The following is a 22,061-nucleotide window of genomic DNA, read 5'->3' as shown; positions in this document are numbered from 1 at the left end:
CACACACACTGACCCACATACAACACACTGACCACACACACACACTCAACACTCACACGACCTCACACACACACCACATGACACTCACTGACACTCACACACTGACACACACACACACACTGACCCTCACACACACATCACACACACACTGAACTCACCCACACACACACACACACACCCTCACACACACACACTGACCCACACACACTGACCCACACACACACACACTGACCCACACACACACACTGACCCACACACACACACTGACCCACACACACACACTGACCCACACACACACACACACACACACACACACACCCACACACACAGACACTCACACACACACACACACTGACCCTCACACACACACTGACCCTCACACACACACACTGACCCTCACACACACACTGACCCTCACACACACACTGACCCTCACACACACACACTGACCCTCACACACACACACTGACCCTCACACACACACACACACACACACACACACACACACACTGACCCTCACACACACACACACTGACCCTCACACACACACACACTGACCCTCACACACACACACTGACCCTCACACACACACACTGACCCTCACACACACACACTGACCCTCACACACACACACTGACCCTCACACACACACACTGACCCTCACACACACACACTGACCCTCACACACACACACACTGACCCTCACACACACACACTGACCCTCACACACACACACACACACTGACCCTCACACACACACACACACTGACCCTCACACACACACACACACTGACCCTCACACACACACACACACTGACCCTCACACACACACACACACACACTGACCCTCACACACACACACACACACACTGACCCTCACACACACACTGACCCTCACACACACACTGACCCTCACACACACACTGACCCTCACACACACACTGACCCTCACACACACACACACACACACTGACCCTCACACACACACAGACCCTCACACACACACAGACCCTCACACACACACACACACACACTGACCCTCACACACACACACACTGACCCTCACACACACACACACTGACCCTCACACACCCACACTGACCCTCACACACCCACACTGACCCTCACACACCCACACTGACCCTCACACACCCACACTGACCCTCACACACCCACACTGACCCTCACACACCCACACACACACACACAGACCCTCACACACACTGACCCACACACCCACACTGACCCATACACACCCTCCCTCACACCCTCCCTCACACCCTCCCTCACACCAAGGGGCAATTTAATAAATCATAAAAATCATAGTAAATCATAATCGAGTAAATTAGATTAATCACCAAACTACAGTATTTATTTAAAAGTCACTTTGATTATATTTGGAATTTTGGCTTCTGGGTCACATTATTAGTTTACAGACAAGAGGAGCCAAGAACACAAGAATAAAGATGCTTGCAGTGATGAGTGCAGAGATGAGCCTGTTTTTTTCTTGAACCAGAATTGATCCTGAATCATAACCAACACCACCAGTGGCTAAATTAAGAGCTGACAAGTGAAGTGTCTTTTAGCGCATTCTACAGAAAGGCAGCATCGTGTTCCAAGTGCGTCTTAGTGAACACACCCTACAGCAGTTAGCAACAGGTGCAATAAATATTCTTTTTTTTAAAAAGTGCAGAAACGGACCAAATACCAGTCAAGAATTTAAGTATTATTAATATAACAGACTCAAAATGATGATTTCATCCCAGAAATACCTTACATAAATGCTAAAAAAAACGACTCCTCACAGAAGGGGAATGTTATGTGTTAAATTTTGGACTGTGAATTTAACTCTGGTTTTTTTCCATTTATTATGAAAACTATTTAATTTTATAACGACTCCTTAAATGTATAGAAACGTGACCATGTTGGTAAGAGACATGAGAGATTTACGAAAAGAGTGAGAGTACTCGTTATTGCATAGCACAGGTAAGTGGTCTGATTTCTCTGTAAAGATAATGAGGTAATCATGAAGAAAACAATTTCCATCACCATTATGACAAATCTATATATGAACTTGGTTTATTATTACTTGGTTTGTATTAAATCTGGCTCTCACACACAGAAAGAGGCAGCAGGGTGATCAGGGTTTACTGTTACTGGAGATGAAGCCTTACAGTTGAAAGGTTTATGTCTATAAATAAAAAGATTTCTAAAGACTGGTTTATAATAACTCTTTGCATATAAAAGTTTGAATAACCAAATCCCAACAGAGGTTTTGCTGTCAAACCCTGGTCTTTGTTTGCTTTGCTCTCTTTTCTTGAACTGCCCTATATTCTTCTTTTTAATGGTGAAGATTATTGATGTGATGTTGCATAAAAAAGATTTACCTCGCGCCCTGTTAAAATGTGGCGTGCTAGTTTGACTTTGGCGAAGTTGCCCTTGCCGATGGTTTTGAGCAGCCTGTAGTTGCCGATGTGAGGTTGGTCGTCTGTGATGGACGCCACAGAGTTGCGACATCGCGGCAGACTCTGCCTGCTCGCCGACTTAGCCGGAGGTGCTGGAGGGTCGGGGTAGCCGTCCACGGATGTGTGCTGGAACACGGAAGGTGGAAACAGTCAGAATGCTGAATGAATTTATTTCCCCAAGAGTGGTTTAGAATAGACATTTAGCTTCAAAGAGAAACCAAACAGCACCAAAGCAACATGACAAACACACAATTCATCATAATACACAATCTCATACTCCTGCCAGAAGTACACATTGTCTATTAAAGATTCCTTATTAGTCATAGGTTAGTATCACAGTGATATTGATGTGTCACCATGGTCCTGGTAACATGGTCAACAATTCTTCTTTCTTCCAGGAAATGTGTTTCATGTTTCCAATCATATCATGCTTTTTGGGATCACAGCCCAGATCATACACACACAGCCAAAATTGAGTAGCCGAAATTACCAAGAAAAAGCTAAATGTTACTTCAAATCCATCACTGACATGGTCACGATATTCCTCTTAACAGTTCTATCCAAAACTGCTGGAGTGATTAATCGTGCTTATACTGTAGGACACACAGAAAAGGGAACAATAAACCCCAGAAACCGGGAACCTAAAGTCCTTTAGCAGTTTTGATGAAACTCTGCAGCTTGACTACATTCTCAAGAGACCCCATGATGTGAACGACACTAGAATAATTACCACAAAGACCATAAGAGAAAACCTCAGAGTTCATCTAAACCTAACACCATCATCACTGTAGGCCTGATGGGAACTGGAAACATTCATTAAGCTTGAGGATGTGGTATAAAAACTTAAGTTAAACCACATGAATACCAGCTTTGCTTAGAAACTACACAAACGTCACAATAACAAGTATAAATATATCAGTTTGAAGGATTTTTTTTCAAGGCCCTAAAAACTACCGTTTTTGATGTAGTTCGCACTGAATGACTGTTGCATCCAAAGTTAAGTGTAAAAAAATGTCACTGGTCATCCCAGGCTGAAAAGGTGTGAAAAGCTGTGCTCTAATGTTGTGCATTACTTTATGCATGGAAAAGTCACAGAAAATTCATGGACACAGATGTCATCAACAAAGATTTCAGAAAAGAGAAAATCGTGTGAAAGTGGCCTAATTTGTGAAAGTGGCCGAAAAGGTGTGAAAATGGCCTAATTGACTAGCTAAAGTGTTTTTATATTACATTAGATACAACTTTGGCTGCTGGACTAGCTAATAAATGTATGATTTATCCAGATAAAACAAAAGGCTACTCTTCAAACAAAAAGCTTCTATACATATATACATATAGTATTCTTAAACAACTCACAGTCAGAAGTTTGTCCTCCAACAGCTTTGGAAACACATTTGTTGGGTTTAATGTCCATTTTCACACAGTGCAACAAACACCATCCGATTTGTGTTTAAACTAATCCAAAACTGTGCAGTAGTGTTCCAGTTTATATTTTATAAATTCACAAAAAAGAGCACTGCTCATAAGCAACAGACAAGAGTTTAATTTAAAAATTCAAACACGTCAGTACTCCTTTGAAAACTGAGCCAGAGCTTACCTTGACCTTTAACATGTTCCTGTTTGCTGACTTTTAAAACTTCTTTCTGCTCAAGCTGTGTTCCCGCTCAAGCTTGCATGGCCCCTTAAGCCCTAGCAACCAAGGACTCTCTAAACAATAGTACTTGAGTGAAGCCCCCTCAGTCACTCCCTCAGTCAGTCACTCCCTCAGTCAGTCACTCCCTCAGTCAGTCACTCCCTCAGTCAGTCACCCCCTCACTCAGTCACCCCCTCACTCAGTCACCCCCTCACTCAGTCACCCCCTCACTCCGTCACCCCCTCACTCCGTCACCCCCTCACTCCGTCACCCCCTCACTCCGTCACTCCCTCACTCAGTCACTCCCTCACTCAGTCACTCCCTCACTCAGTCACTCCCTCACTCAGTCACCCCCTCACTCAGTCACCCCCTCACTCCGTCACCCCCTCACTCCGTCACCCCCTCAGTCACTCACTCCCTCAGTCACTCACTCCCTCAGTCACTCACTCCCTCAGTCACTCACTCAGTCACTCACTCACTCACTCACTCAGTCACTCAGTCACTCACTCACTCACTCACTCAGTCACTCAGTCACTCAGTCACTCAGTCACTCACTCACTCAGTCACTCAGTCACTCACTCAGTCACTCACTCAGTCAGTCACTCACTCAGTCACTCACTCCCTCAGTCACTCACTCCCTCAGTCACTCACTCAGTCACTCACTCACTCACTCACTCAGTCACTCAGTCACTCACTCACTCACTCAGTCACTCAGTCACTCAGTCACTCACTCACTCACTCAGTCACTCAGTCACTCAGTCACTCAGTCACTCACTCACTCAGTCACTCAGTCACTCACTCAGTCACTCACTCAGTCAGTCACTCACTCACTCACTCACTCACTCACTCACTCACTCACTCACTCACTCACTCACTCCCTCCCTCACTCCCTCCCTCCCTCCCTCCCTCACTCCCTCACTCCCTCACTCACTCCCTCACTCACTCCCTCACTCACTCCCTCACTCACTCCCTCACTCACTCCCTCACTCACTCCCTCACTCACTCCCTCACTCACTCCCTCACTCACTCCCTCACTCACTCACTCCCTCCCTCAGTCCGTCAGTCAGTTAGTCCGTCTATCAGTCCGTCACAGAATCAGTCAGTCAGTCTGTCCATCACACAGTCAGTCATTCATTCCGTCACACAGTCAGTCCCCCACACAGTCCCTCACACAGTCCGGCACATCCCATCCCTCACGCGGCCCGTCCCTTACACAGTCCCTTCCCTCGCCCGGCCCGTCCCTCACCCGGCCCGGCCCGTCCCTCAGTCACTCATGGTGGTGCTAAGAAAAGTCAGCACAAACCACACTCTGCATCATGACGTCCTGCTTGGCTGTTTCTCCTCCATCATGACAGCAACAGAGCCTGGGCTTTCAAAAATATATTAGTGGTTATTCTAATGTGCAATGTTATAAATCCAGACAAAACCGCCTAACTCTAAAGTTTTTGGTTTTTCCCTGGTTTATCATTTCTGTTCCACAGAACAGTAGCATAAATTTCTTTAACCACAAATATGATCTCTGGAAACAATAAGCTAGCACAGGAAGACAAACCAGATAACCAGCACTGGTATGTGTGAATCTCAACAAATAAAGCTTGCCTTTTAGTGAGAGTCACAAGTCAATAAAGCATTGATTGGCCAAGCTCACAAGGCTTCAAATTTCACTCAATTGGATTTGTGCGTTGTTCAGTAAATGCAACACCGCTGATTTAGCAACTTGCTGCTTGCCATGGCCTAGCACATGGATAGAAGTCTGTGGGACAACCTCTTTAGGACAGACACTGAAGCTAGAGCACAAAAACAACCTCCTCCTTCTCTGTAAGCTTTAATGCCCCTCTCTCCACCCTATAACCCTCCCCCACCCTCTATGTGTGCCTCGTAACACACCACAGGCTGAAGATATAACCCAATAAAAAGCCCATCCATCCAGCCCAGTCGATAGACAGGCTCTTCTCCTGAAGCCTGGAGGTTAGATGGAGGGCAAAGCTGCTGGCTCAGAGCCATCCCTCTAACTTTATTTCCTCGAGTGATCGCAAGCAGGCTAGAAGTATCGGCCAGTTTTTCAAGGTCAACTTAAAGTCGTGCTTCTGTGCTACCTTCAAAAGTTCCAACAGACACTTTGTTCCTTGTGTGAAATGCTATTTTTAGCAATAGGTTGCGACCGACGTTGCAGTACACAAACTGCTGGAATTCATTCACAGCGAGAAAGTGAACCGCACAGGAACGTAGCTTACACTAGGGAGGAATTTTTCTTCATGAGCTCATAAACTTAACACAATTACAATAACTCATCGGTGTTCTCATTTCCGCCAAGCAAAGAACTGACGTCATTCAACATCTACAAACATGCGGAGTCTGAATTGGATACTTTTGATTAATCTCGTATTTAGTTTGATTTCACACTGCACATAAGTAAATAAACCAAAACTTTATAGAACAGATCAGACAGTAGTTCAGGCTGTAAAATGTACAACAGTTTCATGTTAATGTGCCGATTCTTCTACTGACAGCTCAAACGCTCCACGCTATCAAAACCTAATAATAAACTGATTATAAAAATGTCATACAAAAACATATACTCACTGGTGTGCTGTTTTTGTATGTTGTTAAGAACCATTTAATTAATATTTATGGAAGGCATCTGAAGTGTCTGTGCTTTTTGATGATGATGATGATGAGAGACAGAGAGAGAGGGGGGATGAAGCACTGATGATGGAACAACTTCTTTAGACTGCTATAAAAAGTGAGATCAGGAATTAAAATTGTTTCATGAAATCTGAATTAAAAACAGTTCAAATGTCTGATGTGTCATTCATTAATAAATGAAATGCTGCAATCTCTGTGGAGTAGGTGGAATAAGACACACCAGAACGTGCTATTATACGAAAATAACCCATTTTAAAGTGCTGTGAGTAACAGCATCACACCACTCCAGCATGGATTATTTCTCACATAACTGTTATTTTCACATATTCATTGGTCAGAAATACAGGAAAAGGGCAAGTCTTTATAGCAATGACAAAGCCAACATAAAAACACGGAGTCGGTTTTAATAGGTAGATAAATGTATAAATAACTACTAAAGCCTTGTGTTTAACACATCTAACATTTACGTTCTCTTTTTGTTTGTCGATCCAAATCTCCAGAAGTCATTAGACATTCTGCGGTCTTACAGCTCTGTCCTTTAGCTTGGTTTAAAAGGTTGCAAACCAAAATACACAACACATTTGGTTCACTCCCTGCAGCTGGATCGATTCAGGATCGAATCGCTTTCTCACTGCCATGAAACCACACTAGAGTTCACCTGGAGCTGAACAGAGACCACCTTCTTTTTGTTTGTGTTCACACCACAGTGTAACTGCTGCGTTCTGCACAAACAAACCGGAGGTGCCCATAAAATTTCAACCCCATTTTGATTGAGAGCTCAGACTACCAGGATTTGTTCCAGTCAAGCATCAGAAGCAAATCTCTAGAGAACATTATACTGAGTTTTCACAGACAATTCCATGCGTATTTCTAGCTATAATTCCACGGGTGGTTAGCCAGCTAGCACACGGGTGATTATGTTCTCATATAAGCAGCTAATTAATGCTTGACTCTTCACTAAACACCACAGTCAGAAGGAGCATTCTGCCTCATTAGCATCGTTGCTGGTGGCAATTTGGTGTAATAAATCTCAGCAGCTTTTGTTCGATAGTTATCAAATGAAATAAGTTAGTCAGTGTAAAGGTTTTATACTGTATTAACCACTTTTCCTGGATCCCACACAATTTACAAACGTCAGAAAATATTTAAATCGCCATATTTTACAGGGACAGCCATAAATTATCTTCATAATATTAGCAACATCTGCCATGACAACTCTGAAATTATGTGTTTTTTTTGCTTAATAGTATATACAATTTTCTTTGCAAAGGTATGGTCATTAAAGAAATATTTGAGAGAAAACGTGGTAATGCTGATATCTGACGATAAATCCACCAATATCATCATTCGAAACCACAAGATGCTATGTGATGTAAACCGATTATATGATCATCATGAGAAAACAAAAAAAAGAGAGAAATGTTGTTTAAATAGTAGCTTAAATAGTAGGTACTGAGAGTGTGAGGGATTATATGATGAAAGCTCAGAGCTGTATGTGTGAGCCCGGTCGTTAGAAATGACCGCAAGGTGTGAGTGCAAAATGTGTATCGACAACCGTGCCGAAAGAGAGAGAGAGAGAGAGACAGAGAGAGAGAGAGAGAGAGAGAGAGAGAGAGAGAGAGGGGCAGAGAGAAATCCAAAGAGAGGTACAGAGAGAGACACAGAGGCAGAAAGAGAGGCAGAGAGAGAGAGAGAGGCAGAGAGAGAGAGAGAGAGAGAGAGAGGCACAGAGAGAGTCATAGAGGCAGAGAGAGAGAGACAGAGACAGACAGAGAATGCACACTTTGCATCATCATCTTTGCTGCTAACTAGCACTTACTAGACTTTACATGGACAGCATGCTTTTGTGATTTGATTTTGTAAAGTTTTCCACACTTATCGAGTGGATTGGGAGCACTCCGAAGGCCAAAAAAAAAACACAAAAGAACAAATCACTGTAGCAGGAAGACAGATGGTTTGCGAGATGTGATAGGGTAGTGGATATTTAGATTTTTTTTTTGGTACACTTTTTTACTACACTCCAGCCTGTGTGCAAACTACAGCATGTTTTAAGAATTGGCTCCTGGTGAGCGTTGATGGTGAACAGTTGCTGTCAACATCAGCTGTGAAGTGCTCCGTTATATCTTCCCACAATCATCTTAAGCAGCAGCTTGAATTGTCTGTGGGGTTTTATGTGTCTCTAAGGATTCAAAAGAGCTTTCTGAAATTGGTCGTTAGCAGTATTATTCTGGGCTTGTGGAAACATTAAGATATGAGTGCAACCATGTGAGCTTAGAAACATGGCATCTCTCAGGGCAGACATCTCTTACAGGACGTCTGGAGCGTCTAGGAGCACAGGACGTCTAGGAGCACTTTTCTTCTGCACGGTGTGTCAAGGCTTTGCGCGTAAAATGAAGCGTTAACCTGCATTTTCACTGCTTTATGCACCCACACAAACAGCGAATACATACACATCGACTGGTCAAACACAATCGACAGAGAATCATCCTGTAAATGCTTCTTTTTGGAGTCACCTCTCTGACACAGCACTTCAGGGGTAATGACTGTCTCCCAAAGTTTCCTTTTTTGATTTTTTGACTGTCCCCATTCACACTTCTATGTCATAGGGGTGTCCAGTCTTACCTGCGTCACCGTCACAGCTGCAGGTTATTATTCAGGGGGAAGTAGGTGGCCTAATGGTTAGAGAGTCTGACTCCTAACCCTAAGGTTGTGGGTTCGAGTCTCGGGCCGGCAATACCACGACTGAGGTGCCCTTGAGAAAGGCATTGAACCCCTCCCAACTGCTCCCCGGGCGCCGCAACATAAATGGCTGCCCACTGCTGTGGGTGTGTGTTCACGGTGTGTGTGTTCACTGCTGTGTGTATGCACTTTGGATGGGTTAAATGCAGAGAACAAATTCTGAGTATGGGTCACCATACTTAGCTGTATGTCACGTCATGTTTCACTTTTTTCTGATCATGCAGGACACACCTGATTCTACCTATTTAAATCAGCTGCTCTTGGCTTTCAGTAGACTCAGGTGTGCCCTTGTTGGATATGATTGGACTCCATTGATCTATGGATGTACAGTTGACGTGTTTATTGGAAATCCCATGCAACCTGCAACACTATGAGTGAGCAATGTGTATTTCTATGAAGAAACTGACTGAAAATTACATCAACATACGCTTATTAATACAAACTCATTTACTTTGCAGGCTGGCAGAACAAGATCTTCTGCAGTTACTTCTCTGGGTTCGTTCTCCATTTATCTGTGATAGGTAAAGACTTATTGTCATGTGTATTTACTGCCCTCACACTGCTGTGTATTTGCACTTTGCATAGTCTTGCATGCTGTTATATTGTACCATGTTCCTGGAGAAACATTCTCTCTCAACGTAGACAAACATTACAGAGGACTGACAATAAAAACCCTCTTGCCGATTCAGATTTTAGTCTTATATAGTATATAATACACTGTCATCGTGGATGGGAGTTCAAACCCTTCACATCATTTGAAGGGAGTTCAAACCCTTCAAATGATAATGGCCCTCATCTCGTTCAACCTGCAGGAGCAACAGAAATGTTTACAATCAGTATAATGATAATAATACTAATAATAATACATTTTATTTAAAGGCGCCTTTCTGAACACTCAAGGTCACGGTCCAAAAAAAAAAAACCAGGGATAAGGGATGTTACACTGTCAGAATGTTGATTGATAAAAAGAATGCTGATACAACAGACAGTGTTAAGATCCTCAATGCCAAAATGACAATCGAGACTCAGGAGGCGAGTTGCTGTTGTTCAAATATAAAATGTATACAGTGTCTTACAGCAGTTACTGTATCCAAATATTATATGATCTAAAACAGCATTCTTGAGAAGATAAATAAATTGCCCCTGAAGGCCTGGAGAGCTCTGGGCATCAACCTACTGTTTAGAGTTATGATGTCCTCCATGTTTAACAATACATTTTTAACACTTTGAAAACCAATATTTCATCAAAAGCCTTTTAAAATCTGGTCGCATATAAACGGACATTGGGCAGGCATCCGTGTGGAAAGTTTTCCATGTCACAAATGAAAATGCCATATGCATTGATCAGCAAGAGAGACAGTAAGGGAGGGAGAAAGAGAGAGCGAGAGTAAGAGTGAGAGAGAGCGAGAGAGTGTGTGTATGCCATCCCCCACCCTATGCTCCCTTGGCCCCAGGACATGGATGGTTGGGATTCGAACTATTATTAATGGTTTTTAAATCTGACAAAGTATCTTTATCATACTTAACTAGCTGGCTACACATTATTACATTAGGTTAATATTAACATGGGAATGGACAACACACTTCCCAGTTAGAGCTTCCATTTACCCAGTGTGCAACGTTCTGTGATTATGATTTATCCATCCCTACTCGTGCTGAAACAAATAAAGCGACGATGTCAACAAAACACACAATGCTGATGCCCAGGTGCAGTGTCCCTCTTAAATAGGCTACAGGATTGACTCAATTTTAAGTGCATCAGGTGATTAAAAAAAACAAACAAACAAAAAAACAGTCTTTTATCGTCTTTTAAAGTGTGAATGTCTGAGCAGATACTAAGACATATGGAATACTGATATAGTGCCGTGAAGATTATTTCTATAGGAAAGAGAATATATAATATACTGCTGTGATAAAAATCCCACACAAACCACTTAAACTGATCCATGTACATTTATGTTTAAGCCAAGCTATGAGTTACAGCCATTCATAAAATCATGAATGAGGTTTGATGATTCAACAAATAAAAGAACAGCCCTCAGGGTAAAACTCAATCGCATGCATTTAGTTCATGGTATGCTGGTGTGAAAGTGTGCGCCGATTTACAAAGGGGACGAAGAACAGTTAGTTCTTAGTTCTCAAATCAAATCTGTGCAACAATCAGAGACACTCGAAACACTATAAACGACAAAAAGGGAAAACCAGCAGCTGCATTCGAGCTACTATTCCCGAATTAATGTGACAATGAACACAGTACTAAGCTACAACATTCCAGAAAGGTACTCCATCCTGATCCCTGCCACCTGTGAGCTCTTCTCTCAGATATCTCTTGTTACCTCTCAGCCTTGTTCCCATTACGCAACTGAAGTATAAGAGCCAAGGCAAAGATGATAAGCTTCACTGAACCCACAGACGCACTCAGACATTGTTTAGTAAATGTTTTGTTCCATCTTATATTCTCCGTCTATACACTCCACAGACAGTAAATGCTGTGGGCTTCACAGTCATCAGATCTCAACCCAGATAAACACCTATGGGAGATTTTGACTGAATTCAAATGACACCTACTTTATCAAGTTAATTTACTTGATCAATAAGCCAGTAGCAGGTAATAAAGGCTTGCACACACACACCACACATACACACACACACACACACACACAAATGATGATCACAACCATGGACTCTGCAAAAATACATCTTTATATCCTTCCTGCACTGAAACGGTATTTGACTGAACAACACACTCCAGTTTTACTGTCCTTCACCACGAGAACTGTCAGTACAGTAGCTTTATGCACCACTCATTTTTCTCAAATGCATAAAATTTGGTTTGGACCAAATAGATGCAGAGCTAGATGGATTAAGGTGCTGAGCTCAGGATTGATATTTTGGACCTGGTAAAGTTTAAGAAGCAGCTCTGTTTCCTTCCTTGAACACAAAAAGTTTGACAGCAAACAACAAATCACAATCAATCACGCAGTCCTAGTAACACACATCCATATACTAATACAAAACTAGCTGCCACTCCTGATCCTCAGCAGCAGCTTGGTTTATAGCGGCATGAATGTATTAAGTATAAATGCTTCGTCCAATATGTCAGAAACATTGTACATTATACTACAGCATTCTAGATTCTGATTGGTCAGAAGCTTGGACTAATTGTCCACAACAGCAGTTCTGACGGTACACTAAACATAAGTTTATATCAATGCGCTTGTTACCATTATACATTTTAGCAGTAAAAGCAAATTCACATCCAAGTCTACAAAACAAATGTATTTGTATTATTTAACAAAGAAAACACATAATTGTTGATATGCTGAAGCTTTTGTAAGGAGATATTTAGTTAAAATTTATGGAAAAAGCCATGTCAGTGCCATGTAACAGATTGTTATATCAGTCTCTAATGCAGTTGACAATGTTATACGTCGCAAGGTGAATTTTTTTTTATCTAACTAACTTCCAAAGAAAGAAAATACCTTTTATAACAGGATCTTGTGATTAATGTAATTATAAATGGAATAAAGTACAATTTGTCTTTTAATGTCATGTTTTTACATTTGTAAATGCTGGCAAATTGCTGCGCTACAAAAGGAATAAAACACAACAGGACATGCTGTTAGAGGAAATATTCCTTTTGTATCACAGCAATTTGACACCATTTATAAAGTTATAATGGAGTCTGTCAGAAGCCTTTTTTCTCTCTTTCTCTTGAAGTTCAAAAGTCTACATTAATTATTTTCCTCTAACAGCATGCACATGTCTTGTTTTAAAAATTTCTGTTGCAATATATTTGGCAGTAAAGTCTGTTCTGGTGTGTATAGTGTGTGAAAGAGGCAGATATTCAGGTAACACGCTTCTTTCTGGGCAAGTCTGGAATGGCTATTGGGCTGATTTTTCCACGCAGACCTGGCAAACCAGCTACTGACTATAATGTCTTGTTTTAGCCTGCCCAAGTCCTGACCAGAAAGTCTACTCACGAGCAACGCTCAAAAAGATTCAACACACATCTGTGCCTAAGTGATTCTGCTGGCAAACTAAGAGATCAAGGCAAGATCACACATGATTTAATTACAACATAGTTTGGACATGAAGTTCTTTATACTTCTCTAGTGCTTTTGAAATTCAAGACATTCGTTTTCAAGACAAACTTTACTTTCACTTTTGTAACAATACAATGTCATTATTAGCAAAAATATTAATGGCATATTCCACAGCACTATTGCGCTCTCAATTCTGATTGGTCAGAAGACGTTGAGTCACTGTTTATAAGAGCAGCTCTGACAGCAGTCCCGGCTGAAACATAAATAACAGGGTTTTATTAATGTTCTCTTTTAATACGTTCTCATTTCTATAGTAACAACATGCAGGTGTACCTATGCATGTATGGATGGATGTATGGATGGATGGATTAAAAACTGTGCCCAAACTATTAGGCAAAAGAAACATAATACTTTGGGATGTGCTGTAATTGGAAAATCTACATTGGGGATGTAACAGCGAATCTACTTTTGTCGATCTGTATTAAATAAAACACTGGGGTTTTTTTCTTTGACACCACGCCCATCATAGTTTATTCCTTACATACAGAATTGTTACAGAAGGATAAATGTCCAAACATCCGAAAATTAGTATGCTCCTGGTTTCATTTTTTTGTTCTGTGACTGATATTAGAGACACAAAAGCATGAAAATTAAAGTCACATTCGAGGATTTCACCCAACAAACTCCTCTCGGATGTCATACACCTGATATTTCACGGATTACATTTTGACTTATTCCAATAACACTGAAGCATAAAAGAATAATAAGACAAAATCTATTTATTACTTCTGCAGTCACTTGGCCACCACCGTTCTGGCTAGGAAGATAGTTCGAAGGAAAACCTGCCCAGACATGATGAGTACAGTTCATTACTTAGTCACTATTTCAATCTGCAGAGCCTGAAATTAACATCCACTAAGTAACTGCTAGCAAATCATCATATTGTTGATTTGATTTTCAAGATCTTGAATCTGTCAAACTCCTCCTGCCTTACAAAAATGTGCAGTGCGTCTAGAAACTGGAGAGTCACTGCAGCAAACCTGGCATCCAAACAACACTGAATCAGCATTAGAGGCAGTTCATGTGTGGTAGAATAAACACATTTCATGTCCTAATGATGCTGTCATACACGTGCTCACTGAACCGGTCAGTGTTATTACAGAGTGCACTTTTAACTCCATGCCACAATGTACGGATCCAGTTAGAGCTCATGTGAACTCTTATGCACAACTCATGAATATTTATTGGGAGGATTATGGATTGATGCATAATATAAGAGCAACGCTTCCGAGAACATGCGTCTCTTCAGTGCATTAGAGTAAAGAGCAACAGAAATATTGCCTTGTAGTATAAGACAGTAAGGATGAGGAAGAGGAGGAGGAAGAGGAGAACTGTGGTGGTCGCTCAAGGACCTTTTTATATCTTTAGACAAAGATAGTCTCCATTTTTAAAATTATACATCAGATTGTAGAATCTAGTCTGACAGAAACTAAGACAGGGTGACAGAAGGAAAATCCTCTAATTTCTCTTTTCACTGCAAGCCTGTAAACTGTTATTGTTCCAGTTAGCATTAGCCGGCTATCGTTAAAGGGCAGGACAGAGAGCATCGCTATGCACCTGAATCGCTCCGTCATTACGTTTAGTAGTTAATACGAGATTTACACTAGATTTACGGCTGTAAACAAGTAAATAATTAACGTAACATGTATACAAGAGGACGGAACGAGATGTTTTAACTCCTGGATAGTACATTAATCACCGTTAGCCAGCATTAGCGCGAGAGGAGAGAAAAGGAACCGATTTATTAGCACATTAGCCAACAGAAGCACAACCGCTAGCTTTCTCTAGCAGGATGAGCGCTAGCTAGTTAGCAAGCTAGCAAGCTGATGTGTAACATCCCTGTATCAGGCGAATCACAAATAAACTAGACAAAGACAACACAACGTTTTTAACCAAGTGGTTACTTACATTTTCGGTGTCACGCTCGTTAACGGTCGGTAACGGCGTTCTGGTAGACATTTTGTGTGTTTCAGGCCGCAGAGAAGGGACGAGAGATACGAAGCGAAAGGAAGAGAAATGCCACCTCTTTTACACCGGCATGTCCGGCCCGAGTGCTAAAATGGCAGTAACTGTGCGTAGTGGAACACAACGAAACCCCGGCTGAGCCGACATGAGCCGCAGCCGGAGAGCCGGGGAACCGCACAAGGGAGAGACAGAGAGAGAGAGACGGGGGATGCGCTGCGCTGCGCTGCTCCGCTTCCAGGTGAAACTGCAGCGCGCAGAGGATGAGCGGCAGGAGCGCGCACGCGCGGACACGCGCTTAACACAGACATATACAACCACTGTGAAGACTTCCACTGAAATAATTACTAATGCAGTTAATTAATCTGTGCACCACCTTAACCGAACACTAACCTAAAACTTAAAATAAAAGGAATGACGAGTATTTTTTTTGTTCAATAAAAGCTTACGTTTTTGTAAACGACAAAGTAGCAAAACTGTCAGATATTCCTATCTGTGTAGGGACGTTTGTTCCCCCTAAGTTATAAATACACACACACACACACACACACACACACACACACACAAACCCACACCGAGACAAACACACACACAAAACTTCTGCCATGTCATGCTGTACAAAAATTATTATTAATATAAGTATTATTTAATAATTTTATGAAACTAGGAAAGAAGGAAGGTTTTTACTCAAAACGTGTGTCACTTAGTATCTACCTGGCATGATGCGTATTAATTCATATTAATTTATTTTGTATTCTAATAAAATAAACATTTAAATATTAATAACAATACATTTTTTGATTTGTTTATAAAAATATTTCACATTTCCACTCAAAAGGCATAAGGATTTCCTGATATAGACTGTTTAAAAATACATACATTATATATATATATATATATATATATATATATATATATATATATATATATATATATATTATATATATATATATATACACACACACACACACACACACAAGCTGCTAATCTCAGTTATGCAAGGCAGACATGCTAACCACTAAATCACTTGCCCCAAAACTCCTAAAAATAATTCACGTAATTCAGGGTCACAGTAGGTCAGGACACTATCTTGGAAACACTGGGTGCAAAACAGGAGTTTGCAATGGTCGGGACGTCCAAATAACCTCTTAGAATAGCCAGGAACTATCTGTTTTTCTGGTTTATTGTGATTCTGCAAGCTTTCTTTGCCTTAGTCCATGTCCCAGATTACATTATTCATTTGGACACAGAAGACCCGACAGTTTAGCAACCATCTGTCTATTGTCTAAAGTTATTATTATTTTTTGATGATTGAAGAAAAAAAATGCAGAACCTACATTTGTATCAGTATAATTGGAATTACAGCTGGAATCAAACTTAAACTCAAACTGAAATAGAGATGTTGGCAGAGATGCATTGTGTAATACCTTGTTATCAGTGCCATGTTTGTGCCTTTGCTCTTTTGAGAATGGTCTACTATATAAATAAAGTCTGGTCAGTTGTAGTCTTATGGATCCCTAGATAGACAGGGATGAGGGGAGCTGACGATCTATGCTTAACACGCGGTCTACCGTCAGCGATCTTCGATTATATATCAAAAGTACTACTATATTATAGACGCAGACTAACAGGAATTAATGGGAAACAAAATTCTCCTGTGGGCTCTGCCACCAGACGGGATAATCAACTTTTACTCATGACACATTCCACATGATGATTATTTTTTTAAAGCCATACTCGAGTTTAGGTCAAGAGCTCTCTCTAGTGACCGAATAATTGCATTGCTGGTCATAGATGGTGGCTAGAGATCTTTTTTGTCTTCTTTATTACAGTGATGAAATATTTTGCAAACTAATTCAGTGCATGCTGAATGTTCAGGGTCACAGTGGGTCAGGACACTTTTCTGTGATTCTTAAAGTGGTCTCAGGACACCACTGCCATTCTTAAAATAATAAAAATTACCTCTTAGAATAGCCAGGAACTATCTGTTTTTCTGATTTATTGTGATTCTGCAAGCTTCCTTTGCCTTCCTCCATTTAGACACAGAAGACCCGACTTGTACAGTTTAAAAACCATCTGTCTATTGTCTAAAGTTATTATTATTATTATTTCTTTTTATGATGATTGAAGAAAAAAAAAAGAGAATCTCATGTGCAGAACCTAAATTTGTGTCATTTCAGTTTAAGGTTTAAATACATAGACTGTTTAAAAACAGAGTAATGATGTCGCATAAAAAAAGAGAACTTCCTGAAATCTTTGTATAAGGTGAACCTTTATTATATTAGCAAATTATATGCTAGTTTCTGCGGCTCACAGAGATTTTTTTTTGTCGTTTTTCCCGAATATTTATCAAAATCAACAAGTATATATCTGTAACAGTAACTGGTAAACAAACCTAATGTATAAAAACACAAAATAAACCATAGAAGATACAGCATTCTGTGTGTACTGAGGCTATCCTTCATCTTACAGGCACTTGAGCTGAAATTTGATCACATCATTTACCACTAGTCAGGTATAGAACCTTTAAAAACACTTTTAAATCCAGCTTTATTCTGGATTCAAAAAAAGGAAAAACAAACTAACAAATAACACGAATATAAACAGTACCTTTCTGTACAGTACAAATATTTAAAAAAAAAAAAAAAAAAAAACCAAAACAGAACCTTTCAAATAAATTACGAGGTTCCTCCAGCAATCCTTCTATAATACAAAAAAGTAAAACTGATCAGTGCATGATATTAAAAGTCTATATAACAAATGCACTTGGTGTGAGTGTACAGGCTTTCTCCCTGCTCGGCAGGCAGACGTGAAATGATAGTTATTTCCATTAATGTAGCTCAGAACAGGTTTTTCTTTCATTCTTATGTTTCTGTTTGTTCATTCTAGCATATAAAGTAACTTCCTCACAATCTTCACACACTGGCTGTATCGCTAGGTAGAAAAAAAGACACAAAAAACACATAAGATCCAGCCGTTGAGAAGCAGTCCGTTTTTTTCTTTGAGATGACTTTCTTTGAAAGTCCTAGCAGCTGAACCCTCGCTCACACTTTGCTCTCAGATGGAAGGTCGCTGAGGGCCGTGACGACGTCGCTGAAGGACACTCGGTCTTTAGGACTGCAGGCCCAGCAGCGTAGCATCAGCTTGTATATGCGAGATGGGCAGCCATGAGGAAGGGACAACTTCAGCTTCCCTTCCTGAAGACCTGGAGTATACAAAACAAAGGCTTTTAAAAGAGTCATCATTAACAGCCATAAGAAAAAAGACTAAGGTGAGCAAGAGAAGAATCCTAGTAGCTGTATTTTCTTTTATCCTTGCTGGATGTTTAATGTAATCAATAAGGTTTGGTAATATACAATATTACATAACACTGGCTTTGTTTGACTATTGACCTACAGTGTACTTGAATGTAGTATGTACACCATTAAGAGTAGAAAATAAAGAGTTTCAGAAGACATAAAACACACCATGCCACGCCTTGATGATGTAGTTATCTCCACATGAACATCATGTTTTTTGTTTTTGTTTTTTTTTTACCTTCCAGGACCTTCTCGTCGGCAAGATCAGCATAGGGAAGCTCTCCAAAACTGAAAACCTCCCACATGAGCACACCAAAGGACCACACATCTGTTTTGGTGGAGAAGTCGTCCTCAAACACAGACTCGGATGGAAGCCAGCGCAGGGGGATCCAGGCCTGACGGTAATGGTAATACTCACTGCAAACAAATACAGAGATACACACAGAAAGTCTTCAGATCAAGCAAGTAGTGTAACATTTCTCTCAAAGCTCACTCCTCACACTGCACCTCACTCCCTCCAAACTATTCCTTTACTGGTCCCACCATCTCTCAGGATAAGAAGTCGGGATACATCAGGACTCTGTTCTTGCACTATAAGGACGTCTGCCACACGCCAGAAATGTAAATGTATAACAATGGCATTGAGCAGACACCCTTATAGAAGCATTTTTGAAATCTCTTTCAATGAATACATCAATCCTGGTTCACTAGGTCACAGACTATAAATACTATGAGTCTAAAACTGTTGGGAGGAAATTTAGCAAGAAAAGCACAGAGACAACATTTTAAGTGCTAGTTTAAGAAATTTAGGAAGAGACAGGTCTTTAGACATTGATTGAAGACAGTCAGTGACTCAGCTGTTTGGACTCAGTTCATTCCACAAACCCTGATACCAGAACAGTGAAGAGTCTTAACGCAGGTCTTCCTTGTACCCTGGGAGATTGTGGGATCTGTCGAGAAGTGCTGGAGGATCAGAGGGAGTGTGACGCAGTGTGGGAAGGGATGAGTACTTTGAGGAAATAAGAACGCTGGTCTGTTTTGCAGCTTTGCAGGCAAGCATCAGTTTTTTTGTTTTTTAAATGTGATGCAGGCAGGTACTAGAAACCAGCGGAAGGAGTGTAGTAATGAAGTGGTATGGGAGAAGTTTAGAAAGGTGGAAACAAGTCACATGGCTGTATTCTGGATTATTTGCAGAAGATGAATGGTACTCAGAGTCAAACTTTAATTTGGAACAAGTGTAGAAAATACTCTCCTTATGGTACAACATGTGTGTGTGACATAAATAATTAATTGCAGATCACACAGGCTTAGCAATTTGTGGTTTACTGTCATCATAACTGGATTGTTGAATAGACAAGAAGCGATTTCATGTTAAAAACAAGTATAAGTATAGAGCTTATGGTTTGTGTCTTTTCCTCAGATTTCCCTAGACCCTACTGTCTGGCTGAGAGAGAGAAGTCAGAAACATTGAAGTTGTTTAATGTTATATAAATCTTTAAACCTCATTCATAAAAGTGGGCTGCACTTGCAAAGAGCTTAAAAAAACAACACCACTGTAGTATAAAATTCAAAATATTCTGTGAAACAGATCTAACCACAATTCATTCATTTCTATTTTGGGTAGAAATGTTGGTTTCTGAAACGTTTTAGTTGTCTGGTGTATGTTCACCTGTTGTAGACGTCTTTGCTGAGGCCCAGTGCAGACACTTTGACATGCCGCTTGGCACTAATGAGGCAGTTGCGTGCAGCCAGGTCCCTGAGGACAAAGCGCTGATTAGAGAGATGCTCCATCCCCCGAGCAACCTGCAGACACACCGACACCTGGGAAAAGACACAAAATGGTGTGTGTGTGTTTCTGTATGCACATAAAATATTTTAACAGGTATGAACAAGTTCACTGTTACATGATTATACTAGATGTATGTGTTTGTGTCACTAGTTTTACCTTCTGCTTGGTGCTCAGTGGGTGCACTTTCACTTTCTCATCTTTACTTTTGGAGATTTTTAGATATTGCTTCAGGTCACCCTGTGGAAGAGAAAACAGGATTAAATATCTGAGAAGGAAAAATTCAAATGGACATGAATTTAGTTCTCAAGCCACTGTGAAGCATTTCTTTTTATTTTTCAGTAAACAACGAGAAATCCCTAAAACTAGAACGATCATCAGGAAACAGTGTTATAGGTCTATTACACTCACATTATCATAATGAAAATAATAACAAATATATATAACAATAATATATAATATAATAAATAAATAATAAATATATATAACAATAATATACAGATTATTTACAACAGTATATTTCTGCTCAAATAAAGATTCCAAAGTGTTTGTAAGGGTATACTTGTCTTTGTCTAAACTCTTTCTGAGACCCTGCGAGATCTACCCTAAACTTACTTCCAAGCAACTATTCAAAATACAATGGAATGTTCATGCAACAAAATTGCTGCTGTCTTGATTAACCTGAAAGCGTTAGGTAACCGTTTATTTTCTACACACAGGCATCACTCAGTTTTCTCCACAGTATGCAAATTATGTATTAATCTGTAAAGTGACCGATTGAAAACTATGACTTATTGCAATTCTATGCCGCGTGTGCTGATGTTTCTTCAGTTCCCCGTTCACAACCATTCCCTGCTACACACCCAACAGAGACCAACTACAAGCAACAAGCAAGTGCAGTCATTCTAAACCCGGGTTAAGGAACGATTCACACTGGTAATTTAGAGAAATTTAAGGAACTGACTGAATGTCATGTACAGAGAGTTCAGGCTGACAGAGGTGCAGAAAAAGTGCGTTTTTAAAGGTCGAGCAGACAAACAAATCCAACAAACAAATACAGCACGCTAGCATCAGGTGGCAAAATGCTGAACACCATGGCAGTGTGCGCTGTAGTGAAAGGGAAATTTGTGACTCACCATATCAGCGTATTCCAGTATCATGTAATACGGCTCTGCTTCTCTGCACATGCCCAGCAGACGCGTGATGTTCGGGTGGCTGAGTTTGGCGAACATTTCGCATTCCCGTCGAAAATCTGACTGCACTTGCTCATCTCTGGTCTGCAGGCTCTTCACCAGGACGGCCGTTTCTTCCTCGTCTGCACCGCTCTTCACCTTGGCTAGGAACACCTCGCCAAACTCTCCTTTACCTGAGGAACAACGTGACGCACGTGTTAGTTATTGCAGCTTTGTCACAAAACTTTGTGTC

At 40.8% G+C, this 22,061-nt stretch overlaps 2 protein-coding genes across 5 annotated transcripts in view; both read right to left on the bottom strand.

The window, feature by feature from the left end:
- The window catches only part of mark1 (MAP/microtubule affinity-regulating kinase 1), a 40,748-nt gene extending 24,960 nt beyond the window's left edge, over positions 1 to 15,788 (bottom strand). For 2 of the 4 annotated variants that reach the window (XM_060880978.1, XM_060880995.1), the window contains exons 1-2: positions 15,498 to 15,788; positions 2,388 to 2,591 (exon numbers count right to left, since the gene is read on the bottom strand). In XM_060880978.1, the coding sequence (XP_060736961.1) occupies positions 2,388 to 2,591; positions 15,498 to 15,548 (255 nt within the window). In that variant the 5' untranslated portion in view covers positions 15,549 to 15,788. The remainder of the gene's footprint in view (positions 1 to 2,387; positions 2,592 to 15,497) is intronic. The other 2 variants (XM_060881005.1, XM_060880986.1) reach the window with 2 other exon arrangements.
- A 2,018-nt stretch (positions 15,789 to 17,806) lies between these two features.
- ptk7a (protein tyrosine kinase 7a) overlaps positions 17,807 to 22,061 on the bottom strand; it is a 32,247-nt gene continuing 27,992 nt past the window's right edge. The window contains exons 16-20 of the mRNA XM_060880965.1: positions 21,773 to 22,002; positions 20,796 to 20,876; positions 20,520 to 20,671; positions 19,089 to 19,267; positions 17,807 to 18,756 (exon numbers count right to left, since the gene is read on the bottom strand). Coding sequence (XP_060736948.1) covers positions 18,596 to 18,756; positions 19,089 to 19,267; positions 20,520 to 20,671; positions 20,796 to 20,876; positions 21,773 to 22,002 — 803 coding nt within the window. The 3' untranslated portion in view covers positions 17,807 to 18,595. The remainder of the gene's footprint in view (positions 18,757 to 19,088; positions 19,268 to 20,519; positions 20,672 to 20,795; positions 20,877 to 21,772; positions 22,003 to 22,061) is intronic.

The sequence above is a fragment of the Tachysurus vachellii genome, chromosome 1, assembly GCF_030014155.1.
Source record: "Tachysurus vachellii isolate PV-2020 chromosome 1, HZAU_Pvac_v1, whole genome shotgun sequence".
Lineage (NCBI taxonomy): Eukaryota > Metazoa > Chordata > Actinopteri > Siluriformes > Bagridae > Tachysurus > Tachysurus vachellii.
Note: the sequence above shows the minus strand (reverse complement) of the source record. Positions and strands in the feature narration are given on the sequence as shown.